This window comes from Mixophyes fleayi, chromosome 3 (genome assembly GCF_038048845.1).
Source record: "Mixophyes fleayi isolate aMixFle1 chromosome 3, aMixFle1.hap1, whole genome shotgun sequence".
Classification (NCBI taxonomy): domain Eukaryota; kingdom Metazoa; phylum Chordata; class Amphibia; order Anura; family Limnodynastidae; genus Mixophyes; species Mixophyes fleayi.
Window position 1 is genome coordinate 28,292,703 of NC_134404.1, and position 23,882 is coordinate 28,316,584.

Genomic DNA, 23,882 nt, shown 5'->3' on the forward strand with positions numbered 1-23,882 from the left:
AACAATATTGCACCTAAATCAACCATTTATCAGATCATCAAGAACTTAAAGGAGGGAGGTTCGATAGTTGTGAAGAAGGCTTCCGGGCGCCCAAGAACATCCAGAAAGCACCATGACCGTCTCCTAAAGTTGATTCAGCTGTGTGATTGGGGCACCACCAGTGCAGAGCTTGCTCAGGAATGGTAGTAGGCAGGTGTAAGTGCATCTGCACGCACAGTGAGGCGCAGACTTTTGAAGGATTACCTGGTGTCAAGAAGGCCAGCAAAAAGCCACTTCTCTCCAGGAAAAACATCAGGGACAGACAGATATTCTGCAAAAGGTACAGGGATTGGACTGCTGAGGACTGGGGTAAAGTTATTTTCTCTGAAGAATCCCCTTTCAGAATATTTGGGGCATATGGAAAAAAACTTGTTCTGGAGAAGGAAAGATGAGCACTACCATGAGTTCTATATCATGCCAACAGTAAAGCATCCTGAGACCATTCATGTGTGGGGTTGTTTCTCAGTTAAGGGAGTGGGCTCACTCGCAATTTTGCCTAAGAACACAGCCATGAATAAAGAATGGCACCAAAGCCTCCTCCAAGAGCAACTACTCCCAACCATCCAAGAACAGTTTGGTGATGAACAATGCCTTTTCAAGCATGATGGAGCACCTTGCCATAAGGTAAAAGTGATAACTAAGTGGGGCGTGGCTTGAACGCCATCTTGACCAGAAGCTGGGAGACAGAGCTCTTTCCCTGGAGATCCCAGTATTACACTTTTGGAGGTACTTAACATCACCATCTGCCTCATACTCTCCTCTAATATCACCAGGCACCCCAGGAGCGCTCAAGAGCTTCATTTGGAGACAGCGCTGGACCCCCTGGGCATCCCCACCCACGGGTATTACGCTGGACTGGACTGTTGTGGGCGAATCCCGGAACGGTTTCCTAGTTTTCCCCTGGCTCCTTACCTGATTCGGAGGCTCCCCTGCTGGATCGTGTGCCCGAGAGTGGTTAGAACAGACAGAGTGGACCGCGGGAGGGCACTTCCGGTTTCGACTGTGCACTTCCGGTTCCGGCCGCGCACTTCCGGTTTGCCGCAGCAGTGAGAGCCCTTCAAAAAACGGAGCACGAGGGAGCCACTCTCAGGGACCCGAGCCTGGCTCTGTCACTCTCAACCCCTCCAGCGCTGCCCAGTCTGCCAACAGTGGACTCCGAACTGGAAGTCCCACTTCCACCATTGTGGCTTCTCTTCCTGCAGGAGTAGCTGCTTCTGTACTCTACACAGCTCACTTGTGAGTATACACTTCCACCTAGTGGTGAAACAAAGAAAGTGTGAGCTCAGTCTGTCTCTGAATTACCCAGCTGGAAGAGGGTTAAGGCACACAAGATTCACATTTTGCAACAGGAGCCCTGATTTGATTTGGCGGCGGTGCGGATAGCTCCTTCTACAGCAACAATAGCAGCTAACATTGACGTCATCGAGATATCTAGATTATATATAACGAATGGAGCTCCTCAGTCACTCTCAACTGTAAGTTGTAAAGAAATGTTTGCTTGACTCTAACTTTATTGGGTGCGGGGTGCACTGCATACTCATGATGTCCTGAAGCAAAGTGTCGTATATTATTCTATGCAGATTTGGAAGCTGCGCACTGTTCTATACATCTGATTGTTGTAGACCTTGATCTCTAAGTTAATTCTGGGTCAATAGTAGGTGCTCCTTATTCGCTAATATGTCTCACAAAAATAAAAAAATAGGTAGCACTCCTAAACATACCATTATAAAAGCTCTTGAAAAGGCCGGTGGCCAATCTAAAACGCTGCCCGAAGCCGCTGATACAGAATCAGATTCAGAAGACAATTCATCACCTGAAAATCCACTTACCCTCAAGGATGTGATTGCCATAGTTACAAAAACAATTCAGTTAGAAATGAGAGCAATTGTCTGAGAGCTTCGGTCGAAAATATCAGAACTCGGATCTCGCACTGATGTTGTTGAAAGTCAGCTGGATGTAGTCTCCAAGCACCCAAAAACAACAGACACGGAGGTAGCGGACCTGCAAGCGGAATTCACCACTTTCAAAGACCAACTGGAAGATCTAGAGAATCGCAACAGGCTTAACAACATCCGGATAAAAAATGTCCCAGAGTCCATTTCTGCAGAAGCATTGCCTGACTACTTAGAGGGCCTATTCCTCCAGATAATACCTGATCTATCAAAAGAGTTACTCAATTTAGATAGGGCCCACAGAGCCCTTCGCCCGAAACCAAATTCAGATCAACCTTCTAGAGACATAATTATACGTTTCCACTACTTCAAAACCAAAGAGTGAATAATGGCAGCAGTTAGAAACATCCAATCGATCTCCTACTCTGGATCGCACCTACAGCTGTATCAGGACTTGGCTCCATCTACTTTGAAAAAGCGTAGAGACCTTTTAAATGTCACAAAAGTTCTACGCATCCACTCGATAAAGTACAAGTGGGGCTTCCCATTCCAGCTAATTGTCTCAAAAGATGGTCGGAACCACTCGGTGAGAAACCCGGAGCAGGGTCTTGACTTGCTTAGGCGTCTTCACCTTACCCAGGACTCTGATCTTTCCACTTCAGCATCTCCTTCACAACAGAAGACTTCAGCTCCGGCTCCATCTTGGCAGAAAACGTGATTCTTGGTTATAAACTGACTCCAGTCTATTCACTATCTTTGACTCTCCTTTTTATGAGGTTTGAGTAATCATACAGTCTTAACAATGGCTACGGCTGTTAATACGTAATTAGCTTACTATTTCATATAGGTTTATTGTGTCCATTATAATACTTAAAGTTTATATATAAATGGATTATAGACCTTCGCTAATTTCTCAGACCATGTAACACTTTAATATAGGTATTGATAGCCAGGTAAAAGCCCTCTTTTTCCCCCCTCTTCCCCTTCCTTCCCTTCCCCAATTCCCCCCCTCTGTCCTCCCTACCCCTTCTCCTTAAAGGGCTTAACCAATTCTAATCCGGTTGATCTAAAAATAGACATGGAGTCTTAATTTATATATTAGTACCTACTCCTGTTATTCGCCGGAGTCAATATATAGTATATATAGAATATGTTTACAGTTCTTGTTTATAATGTTGATATGGTTATATGTTTGAACTGCTCTCATATCTTTTTATTTGATGCTTATGTTGTGCTACTTATATCACTTTGTTTAGGTAATTACCTGTGAAATCCTCCTCACACATGTTTAACTCACCCGTACCCATGTGCCTTAAAAGTGCGCTAAGCGCAGACTTTGTTAGTTGTATACTACATTTCTTACTACGAAGTACCACTACCCCCACCAATCCTTCCACTACCAAAGAGATGGTGTCATGCAACCCATCACATCTCTTTCATCTAGGTCCTGGAACTCGTCTCGAGATCAGGACCATCATACATTCCCATCCCCTTTTTCCTTATGTGTCTTCCCTTCCCCGCATCCAGCTACTAGGCTTAAATAAAGGTCTTATTCTCATTGTTAAAATAGAGCTTCTCCTGCATCAGTATCCCCCATGAGTCTTAAAATAATCTCTCTAAACGTCAACGGCCTTAATTCACCGAATAAGCGTACAATGGCTTTACAGTATTTTAAGAGGAAAAACCCAGACCTGATTTTCGTACAAGAAACGCATCTCAGAGATCCCCATTCGTCATTGGCCTCTAAATCTTATCCTCATGCCTTTTATTCCTCTGCAAACGCAAAATGCAGAGGTACTGCTATACTGATACATAGTAGAGTTCCACTGACTGTTGAGTCTCAGATATCTGACTCTCTTGGTAGATATGTTATTTTGAGGGGTACTTTGAATCAGAATCCTATAACTGTAGCCTCAGTATATGCCCCAAACGTGCAGCAGGGAGCTTTTTACGCAAATTTCTTTCAGCAACTAACCTCTAATGCAGGTGGTATGACTATCATGGGAGGGGACTTTAATACTATCCTGGACCCAATACTAGATAGATCCACTCAAACTCATATCTCCTCTGGACACTCTAAGGAGTCTAGCAGGCTGAAAGACCAATTGAAGCAATCCAATTTGTATAATGCCTTGCGAGTTCTATACCCTTCTTCCAGAGAATACACTCATTATTCGGCCCCTCATGACTTGTATTCAAGGATAGATTATTTCTTTGTTGATCATCGGACAACCCAGAAATTGGGAGATGTCCGGGTCTTCCCGGTGTCCTGGTCAGACCATAAGGCAGTTGAGCTATCTTTGCTTTTACCACGGCTCTCGGAATCACGTCCTAAATGGCGCCTTGATGAGTCATTACTTCTTAGGGAAGAGAACATCAGTCAGATATCTCAGGCTATGACTGATTATGTCACACAAAATGCGACCCCGGAAATATCACAACCTATAATTTGGGAAGCCCATAAGGCTACTATAAGGGGCATCTTTATCAGAATAGCAGCACAGCAGAGGCAGAAAGAAAAAGAGCGCATATGCGAACTTGAGCAACAGATACAGCAAGTTACATCTCGCCATCAACTAAACCCTAAAAAGAAACTATATTTAAAACTTCTTTCTCTTAGGGGGCAGTTGAATCAAATACTATCAAAACAGGCAGCTAAAACTCTTCTGTGGGTACAACAAAAGTACTATGAAAAAGGCGACAAAGCGGATACTATCTTGGCGCACAAACTCCGGGCTCGCCGTACCCGAAACAGAATAATATCAGTAAAAGATTCTACGGGTTGCCCTCTTTTTGACCCTCAAAAGATTGCGCAACGGTTTGGAAATTATTACGCTTCTCTATACAATTTGAGTCCAACAATAGTAGAAGTCAATTGGCAACTCTTAATGCAGAGCTCACCCCTAAAGAAATTACTGAGGCCATTAAAGCGCTGAAACATCAGTCAGCCCCAGGTCCGGATGGATTTTCTTCTATATATTACAAAAATTTGTTCGCCAGCTGGTCCCCATGCTTTCAGGGTTATTTAGCTCAGTACTCGAAGGTGGCAAATTTGATGGAGCCACCACCGGTGCGGGGATCGTCGTAATACCTAAACCAGACAGAGACCCGATGGAAGTGAGTAACTATAGACCCATCTCCCTGCTTAACGTGGATCTAAAACTTTTTGCTAAGATCCTAGCAAATAGATTAGAGGCCGTCCTCCCTTCATTGGTCCACCCGGACCAAGTCGGATTTGTTCCAGGAAGGCAAGCCTCAGATAACACAAGAAGGATAATAGACTTAATCCACATAGCTAATAGTACGTCTCTCCCTGCCTTGGTGGTCGCTCTGGATGCTGAGAAAGCTTTTGATAGAGTGGCTTGGCCCTTTATTCAGCAGACTTTAGGAAGCATGGGGATCCAAGGTTCCTTTTGTAAGGGGATCTCGGCGCTTTATCATAATCCCACAGCTTCAGTTTTAGCGAACAGTCTCACATCCACACCCTTTAGAACAAGTAATGGCACCCGCTAGGGCTGCCCCCTTTCACCCTTACTCTTTGCCCTCATTATGGAACCCTTAGCAGCTAGAATCAGAAACAATACGGGAATCACGGGTATTCCCACAAATTCTAGAGATAATAAGATAGCTCTATACGCGGATGATGTTATACTTACACTAACTAGCCCGCATGCGTCACTGCCTAAACTTTTTGAGGAAATATCGCTCTATAGTTCCCTATCGAACTACAAAATTAATGCGGACAAGTCCAAAATTTTAGATCCCTCAGCACATCACTCAACCTCTTAAAACCACTTATAATTTTCGATGGCAGCACAATAAGATCAAATATTTGGGAATATATATAACCAAGAATTACTCCTCTCTATACACAGCTAATTTCCCTAGACTAATTAATGCAATTCGAGGTGACCTAACTCAATAGAATAAATTTCATGTTTCCTGGATTGGCCGGATGGCTTTAATCAAAATGAATGTTTTACCTAGATTACTTTATCTGTGGCAAACACTCCCAATTCAGGTTCCCTTACATGTTCTCCAGCACCTTCAGCAAATGGTATCTAAATTTGTATGGGCAGGACGTAAGCCTAGAGTGCGTATGCGAATACTCTGTAAACATCAAACCTCTGGAGGTCTGGGCCTCCCAAATATAATAAAGTATTATAGAGCTACACATAAACGCGCCCCCCCTCCTCGGTTCATTGTTCTCCATTAGCATCTCTGTGTCGCTGTTCCCCAACTACTAGAGGCTTAATTTCCACTTTGTATCAATTGATTAACAACTTTGGCCAACCCGATAAAGACCCTCATGAGCTTGCCTGGGAGAGGGACACCGGGGAGACCCTGACTCCTAAAGAATGGTCAAAGGTAAGAGCTAATATAGCTAAGTCATCTATATCGGTTAGGATAAAGGAAAACTCTTACAAAATTTTCTATAGATGGTATTTGGTCCCCTCTCGTCTCCACTCTATCTTTCCGACTGCTAGTGACAGATGTTGGAGAGGGTGTGGTTTGCGGGGTACCCTGCTGCACGTTTGGTGGTGTTGCCCTAAATTGCAACCTTATTGGCAACAAATTCATAATCTCATCAAGGATATTACATTGGTTAAAATGCCCGAGTCCCCCCAATACTCGCTTCTTCCTAGACGGCTCCCGGGCATTAGTCGCTCCACACAAAAACGTATTAATCATATATTAAATGCCTCTAAATGTTTAATTGCCGCTCAATGAAAAAACACCTCTCCCCCCTCACTCTCGGCCACTATCAACAAAGTTTGGTCAGTTTATAGGATGGAAAGCATCACAGCTCTCCTCAAAGACAAACCAGTGAACTTCAAAAACACATGGTCTTCCTGGACGAATCACTATGATGCTGAACCTCCCTTGACAACCGGTTGACAAATCTTTGTTGGTTTGGATAGGTACCCCTGTCAGGTGTAAAAAGGATCATTGCGCATATAAGTTCTGGAAAATTCTGATTTAATTCGTTCTTCATATAGCCACACGGGTCAATGCTTCTCTACCCTACAATCTGAGGCATAATACAATGAGTAGAATATTCTCCTGTTCCCCTCCCCATTCCCATAACCTCCCTTTCCTTCCCCTATTGTTCGTCTCCCCCCTCCCTCTGAAAAATAAAAACAAACAACATTTTTCTTTTTCTTTTCCATAAATAACATACCGGATTTTAGAGAATTAATCTAAGTCTTTCTATTATTATGTGTAAACTCTATTGAATTTCACATGTATACAGTATGTTTATACATTCTCTTGGTATGTTTCAATCTCATTGTTTTGTTTTGAAAAACCCCCAATAAAAATTACTTTAAAAAAAAAAAAAAGTGATAACTAAGTGGCTCCGGGATCAAAACATCGAAATGTTGGGTCCATGGCCAGGAATTTACCTAGACCTTAATCCCATTGAGAATTTGTGGTTAATCCTCCAGAGACAGGTGGACAAACAAAAAACCCACAAATTGTGACAAAGTCCAAGCATTGATTAGGCAATAATGGTTGGCCATCAGTCAGTATGTGGCCCAGAAGTTGATTGAGAGCATGCCAGGTTGAATTGCAGCAGAGGTCTTCAAGGAGAAGGGTCAACATTGCAATAATGACTCTTTGCATAAACTTAATGTAATTGTCAATAGAAGCCTTTGACACTTATGAAATGCTTGTATTTTTACTTCAGTATACCACAGTAACATCTGACAAAAAGGTCTAAAAACACTGAAGCAGCAAAGTTTGTGAAAACCAATCCTTGTGTCGCTCTCAAAACATTTGGCCCTGACTGTATTTCAAGATCAAAATAAGAAGCATTTCAACGTGGCATGCTTAACTTTCTGCTGCTTGTCCTCTGAATTTAGATGCAAGTTGTGCACATATGTAGTGCATCAACTGTTCATAACACATAAATTCATTTATGTACAACACTAATTTGGTCCATGTCACTAATATATTAGACACAATTTGTATTTCTATAAACTTGAAGGGTCTTATGTAGAGTGTAGAGTCGGATGTAAGTTTTGCCAAAAACCATACACATAAATTATGTTCATTTAAAATGTTTACTTTACTTAGTTTTTACTTACTTTAGTTAGTATTCAGAGCTGCACACATCTTTAGGTATGTATGTGTACTAGCATACAAAATGCATAGAATTCAGTAAGGTGCGCTTAAAACAACATAAAAACGTGTCATACACTAGGGGCCATAAGCCCAAGAAATATATATTAAAAAGCAAGCAGTAAACCACCAAAAAAAGCCAAACCAGCTCTAGTGCTTGAAGCCTCAGCTGATATTGGCAATATCAGGGCAAAAAAGGGTTGGGTTCCCTCGAAATTGATAATAGCAGCACAAGGCTATTGCAGCCTGGGTTGTTGACACTATTGCAGGAAAACCCAAAAACAGGGTCTCCCTGCCATAGTACCAACCAGCCCTAGGCCAGTCAACTTGAAGATGAATTCATTAGGGAGATCGGGCCTGCAAAATAAAATGTGGCCACCCTAGAAATAACCAGACATGTGGTGTTAGCACTATGGTGTTCCCTCCACCACTGCTGCAGTGGGTGTCCAGGGTCCCCTACAGGGCCAGATTAACAATGGGCCTGATGGGGCTGCAGCCCCAGGCCTCTCCACAGAAATCAGCAAAATCTGCATAATGGGGTCTCACTGGCATACTATAAACCAGTCCTGGGCCAGTCAACTTGAGGTTGAATTCCCTGGGGGGATCGGGCCAGCAAAATAAAATGTGGCAGCCCTAGGAATAACCAGAGGCATGGTGCTAGTGCTATGGCTCTTTCTCCACCACTGCTACAGTGGGTGTGGTAATATGAAAAAGAGTTAAATCAGCATTTTGTCTATGGTGTACTACAGGCCTCAGCATGCCTTGGCTGCCTTTAAGTGGTTGGGCATGCTGGAGCTTGTAATAGTACCCAGAGCTGCCAATGCATGCTGGCACTTGAGGAACAACAGGTCCCAGCTGCCCTGGCACCCAGGGTCTGCTGGGAGTTATAGTGCACTAAAGAATGCAAATAAAGACACACACAGCCAGCAACTTTAAAATAAAATTTAACATGGTTTTCTTGATCTGTGAATCTCTTTTAATACTGTCCATGATATTTGCTTGACATTTTTAACTTGTGTGCCAGTATACATGATTATATTAAATATACTACTACAATCTAATATATAGGGGAGAACAGTAATTGTATGTCTTTTTAAACTCCTGGATTGTCAATATTCAGAAGTTGAATGTAAGTAGTATAAAAGCAAATATTAATACATCATACAGGAAGATGTCAGTGTCAAATAAAAGAACAATTATGAATAATAATAATAATAATAAACAATACCAATATATTTACTAAGAAAGAATGACTAAGATATTTATTTGGAAGAAATAATAGAATTTCTTTTGGGATAACTTGAATTATCTATCTGTCCCTCTAATTCCTAACAACACATATTCAATAGCTATGAAATTCAAAATAAGTTGAATCTTTATTATGATGTCAAGTTAAATATTGGGATACAATATAATTCATAAAATCGCACAAGCAACCTGTGGAAAAGCGCTTTAGGACAGATATATATCTGGATGTTGCTCACTTTATTTAAGTTAGAAATTGACTGTATCAGCTGTGGTCCTGCTGCCTAGTCAACTGTGCTTCTGCTCTCTACAAACAGCATTCTGAGGAGCTTGAATTGTTATTATGTTCCTAATTATACATGGGACACTAGTCTTTGTTTAAAGCTTGGGAAACACACTGAAGACTGATACATTCACTAATTGTTCTATCTCCGATATTATTCTAAACACAGTGGGTCTGATTCCTTAAGAAAAGCAATGTGAACGCAAGTTGTGTATTTAAAATCCCGCACATAACCTGTACATACGAGAACCCGTATTCAACTACAAACGGATTTCAAGATATGTTTCCATTTGAATTTGGGTACAAGTATGTCCTGCCTAAACAGTACTTGCCATCTCTTAGACAGTACAGGATAAGCATAAACCCCCATCAGAATGTGTGCAAAAAAGAATATATTGTAATAAATGAATGTTTAACACTTAATTGTAGAATAATTTATAAAAATATGTTAAAATGTTTTTCTTTTTTTCCACATGAAATTCAAAATTTTCTTAATTCGTACTATACATACAATGTATTTTTGTTGTTTCTTTTACTTGCAAATACATGTTCTGGCACAGATTCATGTTTTCATCACTATTTTTTGCCACTTACAATAGCCCTGTAGCTGGTGCAAGTGATACGGTTAAAAAACACGGACTTAAGAGATGCCTTGAACTTGAATCAACCTCAGGTGCATTCGCTCGGCCTTGGCACTCCCTTGCTTTACATTGCCTATGTTCACCCGTCCTTTCCCTCCTCCGTTCTGCCCTTAAAATCAGAGGCTGTTGTAAGCGTCATTTGAGTTCGAACATGAACTGCATGTAGCTGCGTTTTTTTGCTCAAGTCCTGTTCTGGCACATGCACAGAGCAATTTTACACAAGATACAGCAAATGGACTTGCGTTCCTTAATAAATCAGGCCGGGGTGTGTTGTAGTCTGTCCTATTGGCAGGATAACAATTTTTTACAGGGTAATTTACTACTAATAGAGAGGAACACTTCCAGAATTAACTCTTAACATAGATATTCCTGAACTTCATTTTCCCCTATGGAAACTACTTGACAAGTTTTATTACCATGTTTCTATCATCCAGGTGCAGTTTGGTAGTGTTTTATATACATTCCAAATGATCTCATATGGGGAATAGAATTTTTTTTAGACTCTCTGTCGATGAACTTACATACTTCACAGTGAAGAGGGATGGGAACCTCTATGTTAGATAAGATGATTTACCTAAAGAGGGAACATCTCGCTAAACTATGGACTTAAGGGAATTTTAAAAAATTGGTAACCTGTATACTAATCTGAGTTGAGCGGTTAAATGTGGGTCCAAGCTTTGTACCTTAGGATACAAAGTAGTGCTGAATTATGTTTATTCAAATTGAGGCATTGGGTCTTGTCATTCATTCTGAACTTTTTGGTATGCATTGTTTATCAAATCTGTCATATATCCACTTTAAACAAATGAATACCTCTGATTGTTGCTCAAATGTTACCTGTAAGGGACAATTACAATGTAATCTTATAAATTGTGAATAAGCAATATTAGTCTTTCATTTTCAGAAGTGGCAACTGGAGTGAAGCATCACTGTGTTAGTATCCACAGGTTAAAAATAGGTATTTATAATAACTCGACCTATCTTTGTAAATCTCCAAACGCTATCTTGATTGTATATGTAAATAGCAAGTTGTAATTGTTCTGGTTTAATAAGCCTATAAAGTCTTCCAACCCAGTCTCCATGCCATTTAAAAAAATGTAAATATTGTCTATATAACGTTTAAAAATATTGGATATTGTCAGGGCAAATTCTCTACAGTGATTAATGTATATTAACGTTTTTATGCATATTGACCATGAATAAAATATATATTTTTCTTTGGTATCAAAAGTAGGCTCCATATGCCTTGAGTAAAACAATATATACACGGCTTAAAAATTAAAAATAATTGTGCGGCTACCTGAGGTGCCATATTGGCACACACCACTGTTACATTCATGCAATTGAAATGGTGTTTTTTTTATTATGTGTATGTAGTTATTGTAATTAATTATACATAGAATGGAATATGGCATATTTCAAACCATGGTTAACTTTCCATAACCGATTAAAAATGTTTTTGTGCTACTTTCTTTTTTTAAAACGTAAAATCCTTAAGAAAAAATATATTTAGCACTATTAGTAAGACTTGAAATATGTTAGTAGAAAATTAATAAACTTTTAAACTGTGAGCATGTTTATTTTTTTTTTTTTTTTAAAAAAAAGAAAAAAATAGCATGTATCTCTTATTAATGTTTCTATTTTTTGTTTGTCCTAGGTAAGAGGAGCTGTGCTGGGGAAAATCTGGCTAAAATGGAGCTTTATCTGTTCTTCACAACTCTGCTGCAGAACTTCACATTCAAGGCTCCTCCCGGAGCAATAATAGACCTCACCCCTGCACTGAGTGCTATTAGTGCCCCACAACCTTATGAAACCTGCGCTATACCTCGCAGCTAGAACACGTTTAGAGAGAAGCTCACTTGAATGATATGCCATAATTGTTTAGACTCTCTGATATTCATATTTTGGTTCAATTGTAAGTCTAAGAAATACTTTCAATGCAATGTTGCAGCTACTGGAAATGAATTTGGAATTAGTGATTTTGTCTTTGATGTACAAATATTAATTATTATGGCCATTCAGCCATGAGATGTAGGAAGAGTATTTAGCCATATATGTTATAAAATACAAGGAGGTTATTTGTGAACTGGATAAAGAATATAAAATTGAGGAGTCTCCTTGTGTCACTTCTTTGAGAAATCTGAACAGTTACGATATGATGGAATGTGCAAATCTTGATAAATAAGTGTACAACAGACTTGATAAATAAGTGTACAACAGTCCTCAATGCTTTACTGAATGCATTGAGGTAGATGACATTTATAGGTGACCATTGGAGACTCCTAAGCTCTTGTTTGTTCACTTTCATGTGCTTGTGTTGTTTCTTTGTATATATTTTACGTATGTATTACTTAAATAACAATAAACAATAACAATAAATTAATAATAAATTAATACATTGTAATTGGTTTTTCTGCTCAGATTTGATCCTGGATACTTTATTCTTGAAATATTTTACTTAACACATGGACATTATAGTCTTTTCTGCATTTATTTTATTAGATAGGTTAACAGTTACTAAAAGCTGTCTCTCACTATCAATTTTGGAACTCAGGTAACTCAGAAAATCACTGGTAGAAATTGTTTCATAGTTGAATACAATGTAAAATAGTAACATTGAGAATAAGTCCCCCCACTGGTCTAAATAACTGAAATTGCTTCTGTTAAGCTGAGATGTTTAAGCAGTGAAAATATTCCTTTCGAGCTCCAGCAATTTTCCATATAGTTACAGCCACAAAAACACTGAAACAATAACCAGTGTGACTCCGTCACGAGGGTCATTAAAAAAGCTGAAAAATATAAATCCACATTTCAAATGCCTTTTTTATGTCATCTGCCTATGTTCAAATAAGAGTGTCTGTCTGTTTTAACTGATCAGTCACAACATTTAAACAACTGACAAGTGAAATGAATAACATTGATTATCTTATTACAAAGGCTCCTGTCAAGTGGTAATATGTATTGACAGCAATTGAAAAGTCAATTCTTGAAGTTGATGTGTTGGTAAAATGGGTAACTGTAAGGATCTGAGCAACATTATCAAGGGTCAAATTGTAATGAATTGTCAGACTATTGGGTCAGAGCATTTCCAAAACAGGTCTTGTGGGGTGTTTCCATTATGCAGTGGTTAGTACCTACCAAAGGTTTTCCAAAGAAAGACAACCAGTGAACAAGCGACAGGAACACGTGCACCTAAGGCTCATTGATGCACGTAGGTAGCCTGTCTGGTCCATTCCCAGAGAAGAGCTACTGTAGCACAAATTGCTGCAAAAATTAGATAGTGTCACGGCAATAGGGTTTCTGGAATCAGTCTTGTGATCCTTGGGACTAGCTGTGACAGGAATGTAGTAGAAACTGTGAGGCCGGATGAATGTCTTGCTCATAGAGCTTGCTCTAATCCTGTATACTGGATGTTAGGAGGAGGTATGCTGGAGTGGACTCTGTACTGAAATAGATGATTGGAATCTGGACTTGATGGACTGGAACCTGGACGTGTGGAACAGGGAGGACCTGAATCCACGACCAGAGACTAAGTACCTCCAAGAACTCAGAAACTCAGTCAAATATAGTACCACAACTGTAACTCAGAAGACGCAGAACTCAGGCAGAGTATATACAGGGGTGGCAACCTCCTGAACAGAAAAAGCCTGGAACTGGCCCTGGACAACTCAGAACCTGGGCTGGGCCTAGAACTGGAAGTCAGTACCCCAAGACACAGAGATGGCTCCAGAAAGTGGATGACTCAGAACAGCAACCTACTACCCCAGATAGCCAGTAGGAGAGACAGGAATAGATTGGTGAGAGGAGGATCTCCACAGAAGGTAACAGCTGGAATCTGTACACGAGCATATAGAATGAAGGTGAATCCACACAAAGAATAAATAAGCAATGTCTTTATTTCAGCAGGCAGATTGATGCTGAATTCACACAAAGGGTTAATGGTAGAAGTCCATATAACAGCAACAGGATGAATCTGAACTTACTCAGAGGGTTAATGATAGAAGTCCATATAACTACAAACAGGATGAAGCTGAATTCACACGAAGGGTTAATGGTTGAGATCTGTACACAGCTGGCAGAACGAAGCAACAAACAAACAGCAACTGTGGTAATCTGGAACCAGGAACTAGGAAAGTGTTGCACTGGCAATTCTCTGAGTATAGGAGGAGACTCTTATAGTGTGCAGAGGAAGCTAATTGGTGGATGAGATCAGGGGGTAAATGTATTATGGTCCGATTTTTTTCAACTCACCGGAAATCGTCGAATTTACAGCTAAAATTTAAAGCGGCGCTGGCTTTTAAAGGCAAACTTGCGAGTTGGAAAAATTGGACCATAATACATTTACCCCCAGGTGTTCAGACTCATCAGGATGTTTAGCAAATGTCTCAGCCAAGATGCAGCCTCCAGTACTGCAGAGAGGAGTCATGCTTGTCCCAGGATAGAATGCTGCATTCGAGCAGGAGGGAGATGTACTGTGATATGGTAATGCCGATTGGTGTAACCAGGACTAAGACCCGGATTTGTGACAGATAGTATCCATCATTGAAAGTGAAGATACTGTAAGGTCGTTAGACAGACAGCGGCATCAGTAGACATTTTGTCAAGTAAATAGATAAAATGGGCTGCGCCTAGAAGAAAAATAGTGAAAGACCCCACACACTATATTTTGAATGTTAGACAGCAATGATCATGAAAAGTTCTACTCAGATTACGATAATGCAACCTAAACCTTCCCTAACTTCATTACATAGCGTATATTGTCAACCATAATATCTCCATCTATACATGTATACTATGCCAGTGCCAAATTCTGTTCTCTTAATTTCTCAGAATGTGAACTTTCAATTGTATTGTCAAAACAGATGTTTTTGCCAACCAAATATGCATCAATGTGAGTATTACACATACTTACTTGTGTAGGAAGGGCAACTATTGGACTATCTGAACTGTCTGTTTTAAATATTTATTTAATGCTTGTGCTATTAGATGCTTTATAAGATGAATGCAGAACAAAGTTGTGCTTTTCATTATTAGTTTTTGAATACAAACCTTTTCTTAACTTGTGATATCATGTTTATTATCCGTTATTTGTTTAGCTGAAGTAGGAAGGTTCTTTTTTTAAATTCTTAGCTTTCTTTGTTTCCCTGATTTGTGAAGAATCAGGTTTTGTATACTAGCATTTTTTTACAGGTGATTTCTTCAATATTCATTTCTTTTCAGCTTTCTGACAATTTACCTTCTGATGGGACAATGGAGAATCTGCAATCCTTGTAGGTTTTATGACTGTTTGCAGCATTTATTTCTGCTGGGACATCCTTTTCAACTTTAAATGGTGTCCTCTGTCTCTTCACATCTTCTACCGATGGGGTATCCTTCAGCTTTACATACCTTACCTTTACCAATGTCAGGAGAATTTCTTTTGCAATTAACATGAGTAACAGAGCTCTGGACAGTTTTTAAACTTTTGCTTTGGTGATCACTACTTTTATCCACAGAATTGTTTTTATGAGATGATGGTTCATCATTAGATTGTACGCTCCTTTGAGCAGGGTATTCTCTCCTCCTGTCTTCACCACTGTTAACTCTGCTCTCCAGCTACTTAGCCCTCCTCCTTGAGGACTCTCTTCCCCCCGTCCCCACTCGCTCCCTCCTCTCCCCTTGGGGGTCTCCCTGTCATCCGTGCCTTCCCTCTTGGACTCTGTCATTGGCGGACATTCCCCTCTCTCCTCCCCCGCCCTCTCTAGCTGTGCTTTGAGCTCACTGAGTTACTGTGCTTACTGTTTACTGTACTGTGCTGTCTCACCTCGTATTGTAATTTTGTTTGTCCCTGTACGGCGCTACAGACACCTAGTGGCGCCCTATAAATAAAAATTAATAATAATAATCATTGTAATTGTCACTGAAGCTATTCGTTGCCCCTAGAGGAGCTCTTTGGTTTGTTGATTAGGCCATGTACTGTCTACCGTCTTGTTTGCTTATCAGTCCATGAAGAAATCAACTGGCTTTTGTTTTGAAGGTGACCAATTTCATTGCCTTTAGTAGTACAGTGTGACGCACTAAACAGACACAGAAACCGTTACTTGAGGAGAAGTTGGTGGACTTTTTCCAGGAGATAAAGCCATTTTAGCCTATTTTCCTTCTTTTGTAACTTCTAATTGATTTGCAAACATTCTGTAGTATTTGTCATATGTGCACAACTTTCTAGAAAGTCCTGCTCTTTTCTAACTGCATAATTTTTTTGGATCTTTGCATCTCTGTCCTATTTTATTTAATGACAAGAATGGTGAAAATTTAATTTATTGTTCTAGGACATGAAATTGTCATCAAAAACATTTCATAAAAACTCAAGTAAAGGGATGTTATTGATAATATTTTCAAAGCTCATACATTTCTCTTCATTTGAGTCCTTTTCTTTGTTACTAGACCCCACATTTTCACAGAGAAGACTGTTTTGTTTTTGATGTCCAGTTTGATACCGATCAGCTGGTATTAAAGCTTCCTGTTCACTTCTTATTAAGAGTTGAGGGTCTTTCATAGATTTGGATGTAACCACCATACATGAAGACATTAGATTGTCCAGAGAAACACAGGGCTAGATTTACTAAGCTGCGGGTTTGAAAAGTGGGGATGTTGCCTATAGCAACCAATCAGATTCTAGCTGTAATTTTGTAGAAGGTACTAAATAAATGAAAGCTAGAATCTGATTGGTTGCTATAGGCAACATCCCCACTTTTTCAAACCCGCAACTTAGTAAATCTAGCCCACAGTGTTGTTTTGGTGGGATGTACTTATTTGAGGAACAGTGACTTGGTTCTGAAACAAAGTTAATGTCACTAAGATATCAGAACGTTGATCTGTATCTGTAAAATTAGTAGACTGTGCTTCATTTTCTGAGCCATTGTTCTGGGAAGTCTCTTTTCTGGAAGGTTTCAGCAATGTTGAATGAACATTTTTAATTATAATTCTGTCATATTTGCCTTTCCCAATTCTTTGTACCATTGTATAGCTTGCAAATGTATAATTGCCTGATGAAATTAACTTGAATGTCTGGTCATGACGTTTTAACAGTTTTTTGGGATACAAAAGTTGCATATAATGAAACAATTGGAAAACATTGTCTTTTTGTTTTCATAGGCTGAAAGTTGCAATCACGTTTATACACTTATATCAAGGAATTTGCAACTTGCCCATCAAATGATTCATTCCATAATGAATCCTTTTTTGATACATGACAGTCAAAGTTTGGCATTGGATCCAAAGATACTTTCATTTCTGTTAATTTTCTTAACTGTACCAAGCAGCAGTTTAATAACGACTAGTATTTTGGAAACCCTATTTCTCCAATGAGTAAAATTCAGTGCAACATCAAAATGTCAGAACAAATCAACTCCCTTTTCTGGATTGTCCAGTACGCATATTTCCCCCAGTTAAACCACAGTTAGAAATATCTGTTGCAACTTGGTTTGGTACCACCTGGAAGCACATCTTTTCCTTTAACTCTCTTCCATGTCTTCCAAGTTCCCTCATGTCTGTTCTCTTTTCAAAAAAGTTTTGCTGTAAACCCTGTGTCACGAACGCGCTCCCAGCTGCCGTGACTTTGGGGTGTTTGCTGTATGAGGTCACACAGGATTTCAGCCCGCAGTCTCTCTTACCTATCACACAGGTTCTAGACCTACAGAATCGCCCCCAAACACAGCGTTTTCACACACCCAGACACTTCAGGTACAGCCACCACCTATTGGGTACGGGCAATAGGACCCCAATATACTCACACTGGCACACAGGCTTCTAGTTCCACAATCTAGCAAGACTTACACCAGCACACACAGGGTTAACTCTTCACACCTCCAGACGGTTACACAAATGTAAATACAAGCACACACAGCTTGTTACTCAAATCAAATGTATCAACAAATCACACACAGGGTAACATGGACTAGCAATCTCTCTTCTACACAGGCTATGGATTCTTTAGAGTAGCAAGGACCCAACTTATTAAATTTTAGATTTAATATAAAAAAGGTACAGGGCATTCAGATATAAAGAAAAATAACGAATAAACAAATAATAAATTTGACATAACAAGCAAAAACAGTTTAAAATAAAAAGGATTACATTCAGATTTGCACTTACATGAATTGCATTTCTGGCCAAGGGAAATGTGGCTAAGAAGATGGACAGCTTATCAATGTCAATTGATTTCCCAAAAAGTTTGACACTTTGTCCCTCCAGACACAGGTTTTTAAGCAAACTCAAATGGGACGGCATTCACAGGGGCAGCGTGAATGCTAATGTGGGGGCGGAAATGTCCCCTGGGTGTTACCTCAGGTTTGGTCAAACTATTCCTAAATTTTGACCTGTTGGTAATTCTTCACAGATATATTTCAGAGAAATAACACCCCCCTCAATAAACCGGTCATAATCTCCTGCACGGTTAAATACCAAACATAATGGAATTACAACAATATCCAATCTCATCCTGAAATACATGTGCCTATGGCTGTTCCCTATGTAGTTGGCATCTATCTTTCAAGACCCTTGTGTGTTCCTTGCCCCTCAGCACAGAGTAGCATCCAGATTTCCCAAAATATGAAAAATGAATTAATTTCCTTTCAAGTTCACATTTCTATATACCTGTATAGGCTTTCACATGCTGTCTACCAGGATCTCCTGTAGGCATATGGTTCTCCAATTTACACCCAGGAGTTAGTTTGTGTTTAGACTACCCATTGAAAGGAAGTAAATTAGCTAGGGAAATACATGATCAAATACAATGGATGTCTGTGATCTGCATATCTAAAGCTGGTCTGTTCACACAGGGTTTGCTTTAATTCAATTACCTGCTCCTGGGCTCATTTGGTCACACCTTTATGTGAATTGAAGATCAGGTTAATTTAGGTATTCATGCAAAGATTTATTTTGGGTCCTGACATCCAATATTCTATTTCAGCATATCAGATTTATGCTCTCATCTTGACACCCTGTATTGACAGCAAATTTAATTTCTAAAAAATTCCACAATGACTTCAGCTTGCAGTTCATATTTCGTCTTTCCTTATTGAAGTCTCCAAGATGCCATTATATTTTCATTTGTTTGGCATACAACAAACAAAACAGTTTTTTTAAAGTATTTCTTTTTATCTTAGAGATGATTTGTTATGCAGAGGTTTAGTTTGCACATATTTTACTCCAAAAGGAGACTTTGTTTTATTGTCCATGTTATAGTACTTCTGTGAAAATATCTGTGGTGCCATCAAACCTGCTCATCACACTGATTCTTAAGTATCATGTAAGATTAGTGGCACAGGATATATATTATCTTAACAGTCTTCACTGTACTGAACTTACAGGCTGGATATTGATCAACGGCTATTTCAATATGTCAGACACAGAAGCAGCCAATATCTTCCTCCATGACTATTGTGTTACTATGTCTGTCAATTCAAACCATTTTCTTTGACTTCAGTTCACGTTAAGACACAGGTGGAGGCACACCAGGCTGTCTCTCAGGGCAACCATCAGACGACTACAGGTGGTAAAATTGTAAGGGGCCCATACAGACTAGGGGGCCCAGATGGACCTCTCTATCTGTCCAGGCCCCCTAGCTTTGGGATTGTATATTTTATTAATCTGCCATTTATTTGTGCCCCTGCTCTGTCACTAATGTTAGGCAGCCAGTTAGTGCAGCCTTTGGACAAATTTGATGACAATTTGAATAGTTGTTAAGAGATCCGTTGGTCGAAGAGGAAATTTAGAATTGCTGGTATGGAACTTTCACTTTGAAATGAATGGCCAGGGGCTGCCTAACTCCCCTCTCCCCAATGGTTTAGTGACTTTGAGAGAATGAAATTCATTTTAGATATATTTTAACATTATATAGTATAATATTGTCAGATCTAATCAGTCAGTTCACCTGTAAGTGTCAGTTTACCAGTTTATGAGCTCATCAGCTGGAAAGAATCAGAGACACTGCAAGTTCAGAGTGTTCAATATTCTCTACTTTATTGTTTACCAATTCACATACTTATAGCACTCTGATTATACAAAATCACGTACTTCAGCAAACTACGTCCCTAACTGTCTTAACCAATTATTGCACATGAATCCTTTAAACAAACCTTGCTACATTCTCACATGAATTCTCCCAAAGTGGATGGTGGTTTCTATCCTGTCTGCCATATCCAAGGTCATGGGTGCAGCTTCTTGCAAACAACAAGATAATAATGAATAGCTTCTACAAACTAGCTGTATTTAAGCTGTCTTTAAGCTGTATAAGGACAAAATGTCTGTCAAGTAAGAAGATGGCGTCAGCTCAGCATTTCTCAATATAAAACATATTATATGAGGCAAGGCTATCCACCCTGTGTCCCCCACCTCTCCTGTTTACATTTACCTTTCCTATGTGTGCCTTCACCTCTCCCTCATGTCACTCCTTCATTACACTTTTGCTCCATCATCACTGTGTTCCCTGCTTCATCACTCTCTGCTCCTGCTCCATCACATTGTCCCCCCTCCTTTTTCACACTTTTGCCACTTCATCACACTGTACCCCCTCCTTTATCACACTGTGCCCTCCTTCTTCATCACACTGTATCCCTTCATCATACACTGTGCCCCCTCCTTTGTTACACTTTTGCCCTTTCATCATCACATTGTTCCCCCTCCTTCTTCACACTTTTGCCACTTCATCACACTGTACCCCCTCCTTTATCACACTGTGCCCTCCTTCTTCTTCATCACACTGTACCCCCTCATCATGCACTGTGCCCCCTCCTTCATCAGACTGGGCAGGTCATCAACACACAAAGAAGTTTTAGAACCAAAACATGGAGCTCCATGCACATTTTTAAGGTAAGAAGCATGAATCATGGAATGTGAAGAGGCAGTAAGAATAAGACGTAATTAGACATTCAGCGGCATCAGTAGACATTGTACAAATGATGATGAACCAAGGTCATAATGTTAAATAGTGCAAGATGAAATTGTCCTTGGGCCCACCCACCCATATGTTAAAAAGAACATACACATAGTTTAACAAGCCAAGCACTTCAGCGACAGGGACAGTCCATTTTGCGGCTGAAGTGCTTCATTTGTTTAGGCTCCACAAAAAACTTCTGCCTGTTGTTTGTCGAACAGGAGAGAATAGATCAGGATTTTAACAAATTACTAATGGGCATTTGGCTAACAGTGGTCATCTTCCTCCATTGTGACAATGTCATCACCTTCATCATCATCCTCATCAAAGAAGTCAAATACAGTATCATTTTACAAAAGAAAATAGCAGGGACACATTGGAGAGGGACATCAGCGATACATTGGAGAAGGACAGCAGTGGCAGTATTAGAGGTCATTAGACAGAATTTGGCGTCATCAGTAGACATTTAACAGATGATGATAGACCAAGGCCGCAATGTAAAATGGCCGAAGAAAGAATTGTCCTTGATCAACATTTATATGGTGGACCCTCTAATATAGACAGGGTTGGAAACTCGACAATAATGACATTGACAGTGTTATTAGGTCTACAATTGAAATATAGACAGCATTATTAGGTTGACAAGTCAAATATAAACAGAATTATTGGGTTAACAATAATATTTCTAACCCTATTTCTAACCCTGTCCCTAGCCCTATCCCTATCCTTGTCCCTAGTCATATCCCAAACCCTGTAGTTAACCTTATCCCTAACTCTGTTCCTAGCTCTATCCCTAAACCTAGCCCTATCCTTATCCCTATCCCTAACACTAAGACTAACCATATAATACAATCGATATTTGAATGTTTGACCTAATAATACTATTCAATATGTGAATTGTCGACTTAATAATACTGTCTATCATGTGAATTGTTGAATTAATAATACTCTTACACCTGCATTGTCAAACTAATGTTGTCGACTTTCTTAATGTCGATCAAATGAATGTCTATCTTTCAATTGCCTAGCATTTTACACAAGATGATAGACCAAAGCCATAATGTTAAATTGTGCAAGATGGAACTATCCTTGGTTAAACCCACCCACTCATATGATAAAAATGACATGACCATAGTTTGACAAACCAAGCACTTCAGCAACAGGGACTGCCACTTTTGTAACTTAAATGTTTCATTTGTGCATCTGTGAAGATTTATGTCAGTTGGAAAGAAAGACATTACATATGAATTAAACCTAAGATCAAGCAGAGTTGCCAAAATGTAGTGATTCAATTTCAAGATGTTGCAAACCCTTTGGTCCTGGCAAAGTGAAAAAAGGGCTTGATCTACAAGACAGGATACTTTGCAGAATTGCTAAGATTTATCTCCAGTTTCTCCAACTGTTTTTCAAATAGATTGATTTAGGGTATGACTTGACTTAGGCTGGTAGTGTTCAAACTTACTTTGTTTGCTACAATTTCCAAATGGTTTCAGTAGTTTGCATAAAACTGTAAGCATTCTTCAATATGCTGGAGTAAGATAAAATGTCCCCCCTCTCCCTATCGTGTGGTTTGATGTATATGTCTTGATGGTTTGTTGCTGTTCCTTTAGTCTCTAAAGCATATATAGTGTGGAATTCCACCTTGTCACTACCTCTTCTTCAGTTGGTGGCATGGCAGATGAAATTTTTTGCAGCTGCTGCAATGTTCTGCATGTGGTCTCGCACAGCTGAACGCCTCTGGAGGAAATCTCGTTCCCTGGCGGACTTCCTTCACTTTAAATTTATCCTCTCCTCTTTCTGCTCTGCCCTGTCCCTCGCTAAACAATCCTTCTTTAAGTTCCTTATCTCTTCTCAGTCCTCCAATCCCCGCCGCCTCTTCGCCACATTCAACTCCCCCCTCTCCCCCCCCCCTCCCACTGTCCCGCCTTCCCTCTCTGCCTCTGACTTCGCTACCTTTTTCTCTTCCAAAATTTAAACCATTAGACAGAACATCTCCTCCTCCTTACCCTCTCCCACCACCCTCATTGCTTCACCTCCCCCCATTAACCAGCTGTGGTGCTCCTTCACCCCTACATCAGGTGAAGAAGTTCGCTCCCTTATTCTTTCCTCTCCACCCTCTACCTGTCCTCTCGATCCCATCCCCTCTCACCTCCTTTGCTCTCTCTCTCCTACTGCCTGCTCTTACCTCGCACACCTATTCAACCTATCACTCTCCTCTGGCGTAGTCCCATCCTCATTCAAGCATGCTCTTATCTCCCCTATCCTCAAGAAACCCAATCTTGACCCCACCTCTCTTGCGAACTACCGCCCTATCTCTCTTCTCCCCTATGCCTCCAAACTACTTGAGCGGATTGTCTGCAGCCGCCTCACCTGTCACCTCTCTGACAACTCCCTCCTTGGCCCACTCCAATCTGGCTACCGCCCCCTCCACTCCACCGAAACTGCCATGGCTAAAGTCACTAATGACCTCCTTTCAGCCAAATCCAAAGGTCACTTCTCCATACTCATCCTCCTCGACCTCTCTGCGGCCTTTGACACCATGGACCACCCCCTCCTGCTGCAAACTCTTCTTTCTCTTGGCCTCTCTGGTTCTGTCCATGCCTGGTTCACCTCATACCTGGATAACCGCTCCTTCTCTGTATCCACGTCTGGCTCTTCCTCCACCCCCTCCCCTCTCCCTGTAGGAGTCCCCCAGGGCTCTGTTCTTGGCCCTCTACTCTTCTCGCTCTATACTTCCTCCCTTG

The 23,882-nt window shown here is 40.2% G+C and overlaps 1 protein-coding gene across 1 annotated transcript in view; it reads left to right on the plus strand.

Annotated features, from left to right (window-relative positions):
* Positions 1 to 23,882, plus strand: part of LOC142143093 (uncharacterized) — a 189,355-nt gene that overhangs the window by 88,589 nt on the left and 76,884 nt on the right. The window contains exon 20 of the mRNA XM_075200807.1: positions 11,881 to 12,254. Within this exon, the coding sequence (XP_075056908.1) occupies positions 11,881 to 12,059 (179 nt within the window). The 3' untranslated portion in view covers positions 12,060 to 12,254. The remainder of the gene's footprint in view (positions 1 to 11,880; positions 12,255 to 23,882) is intronic.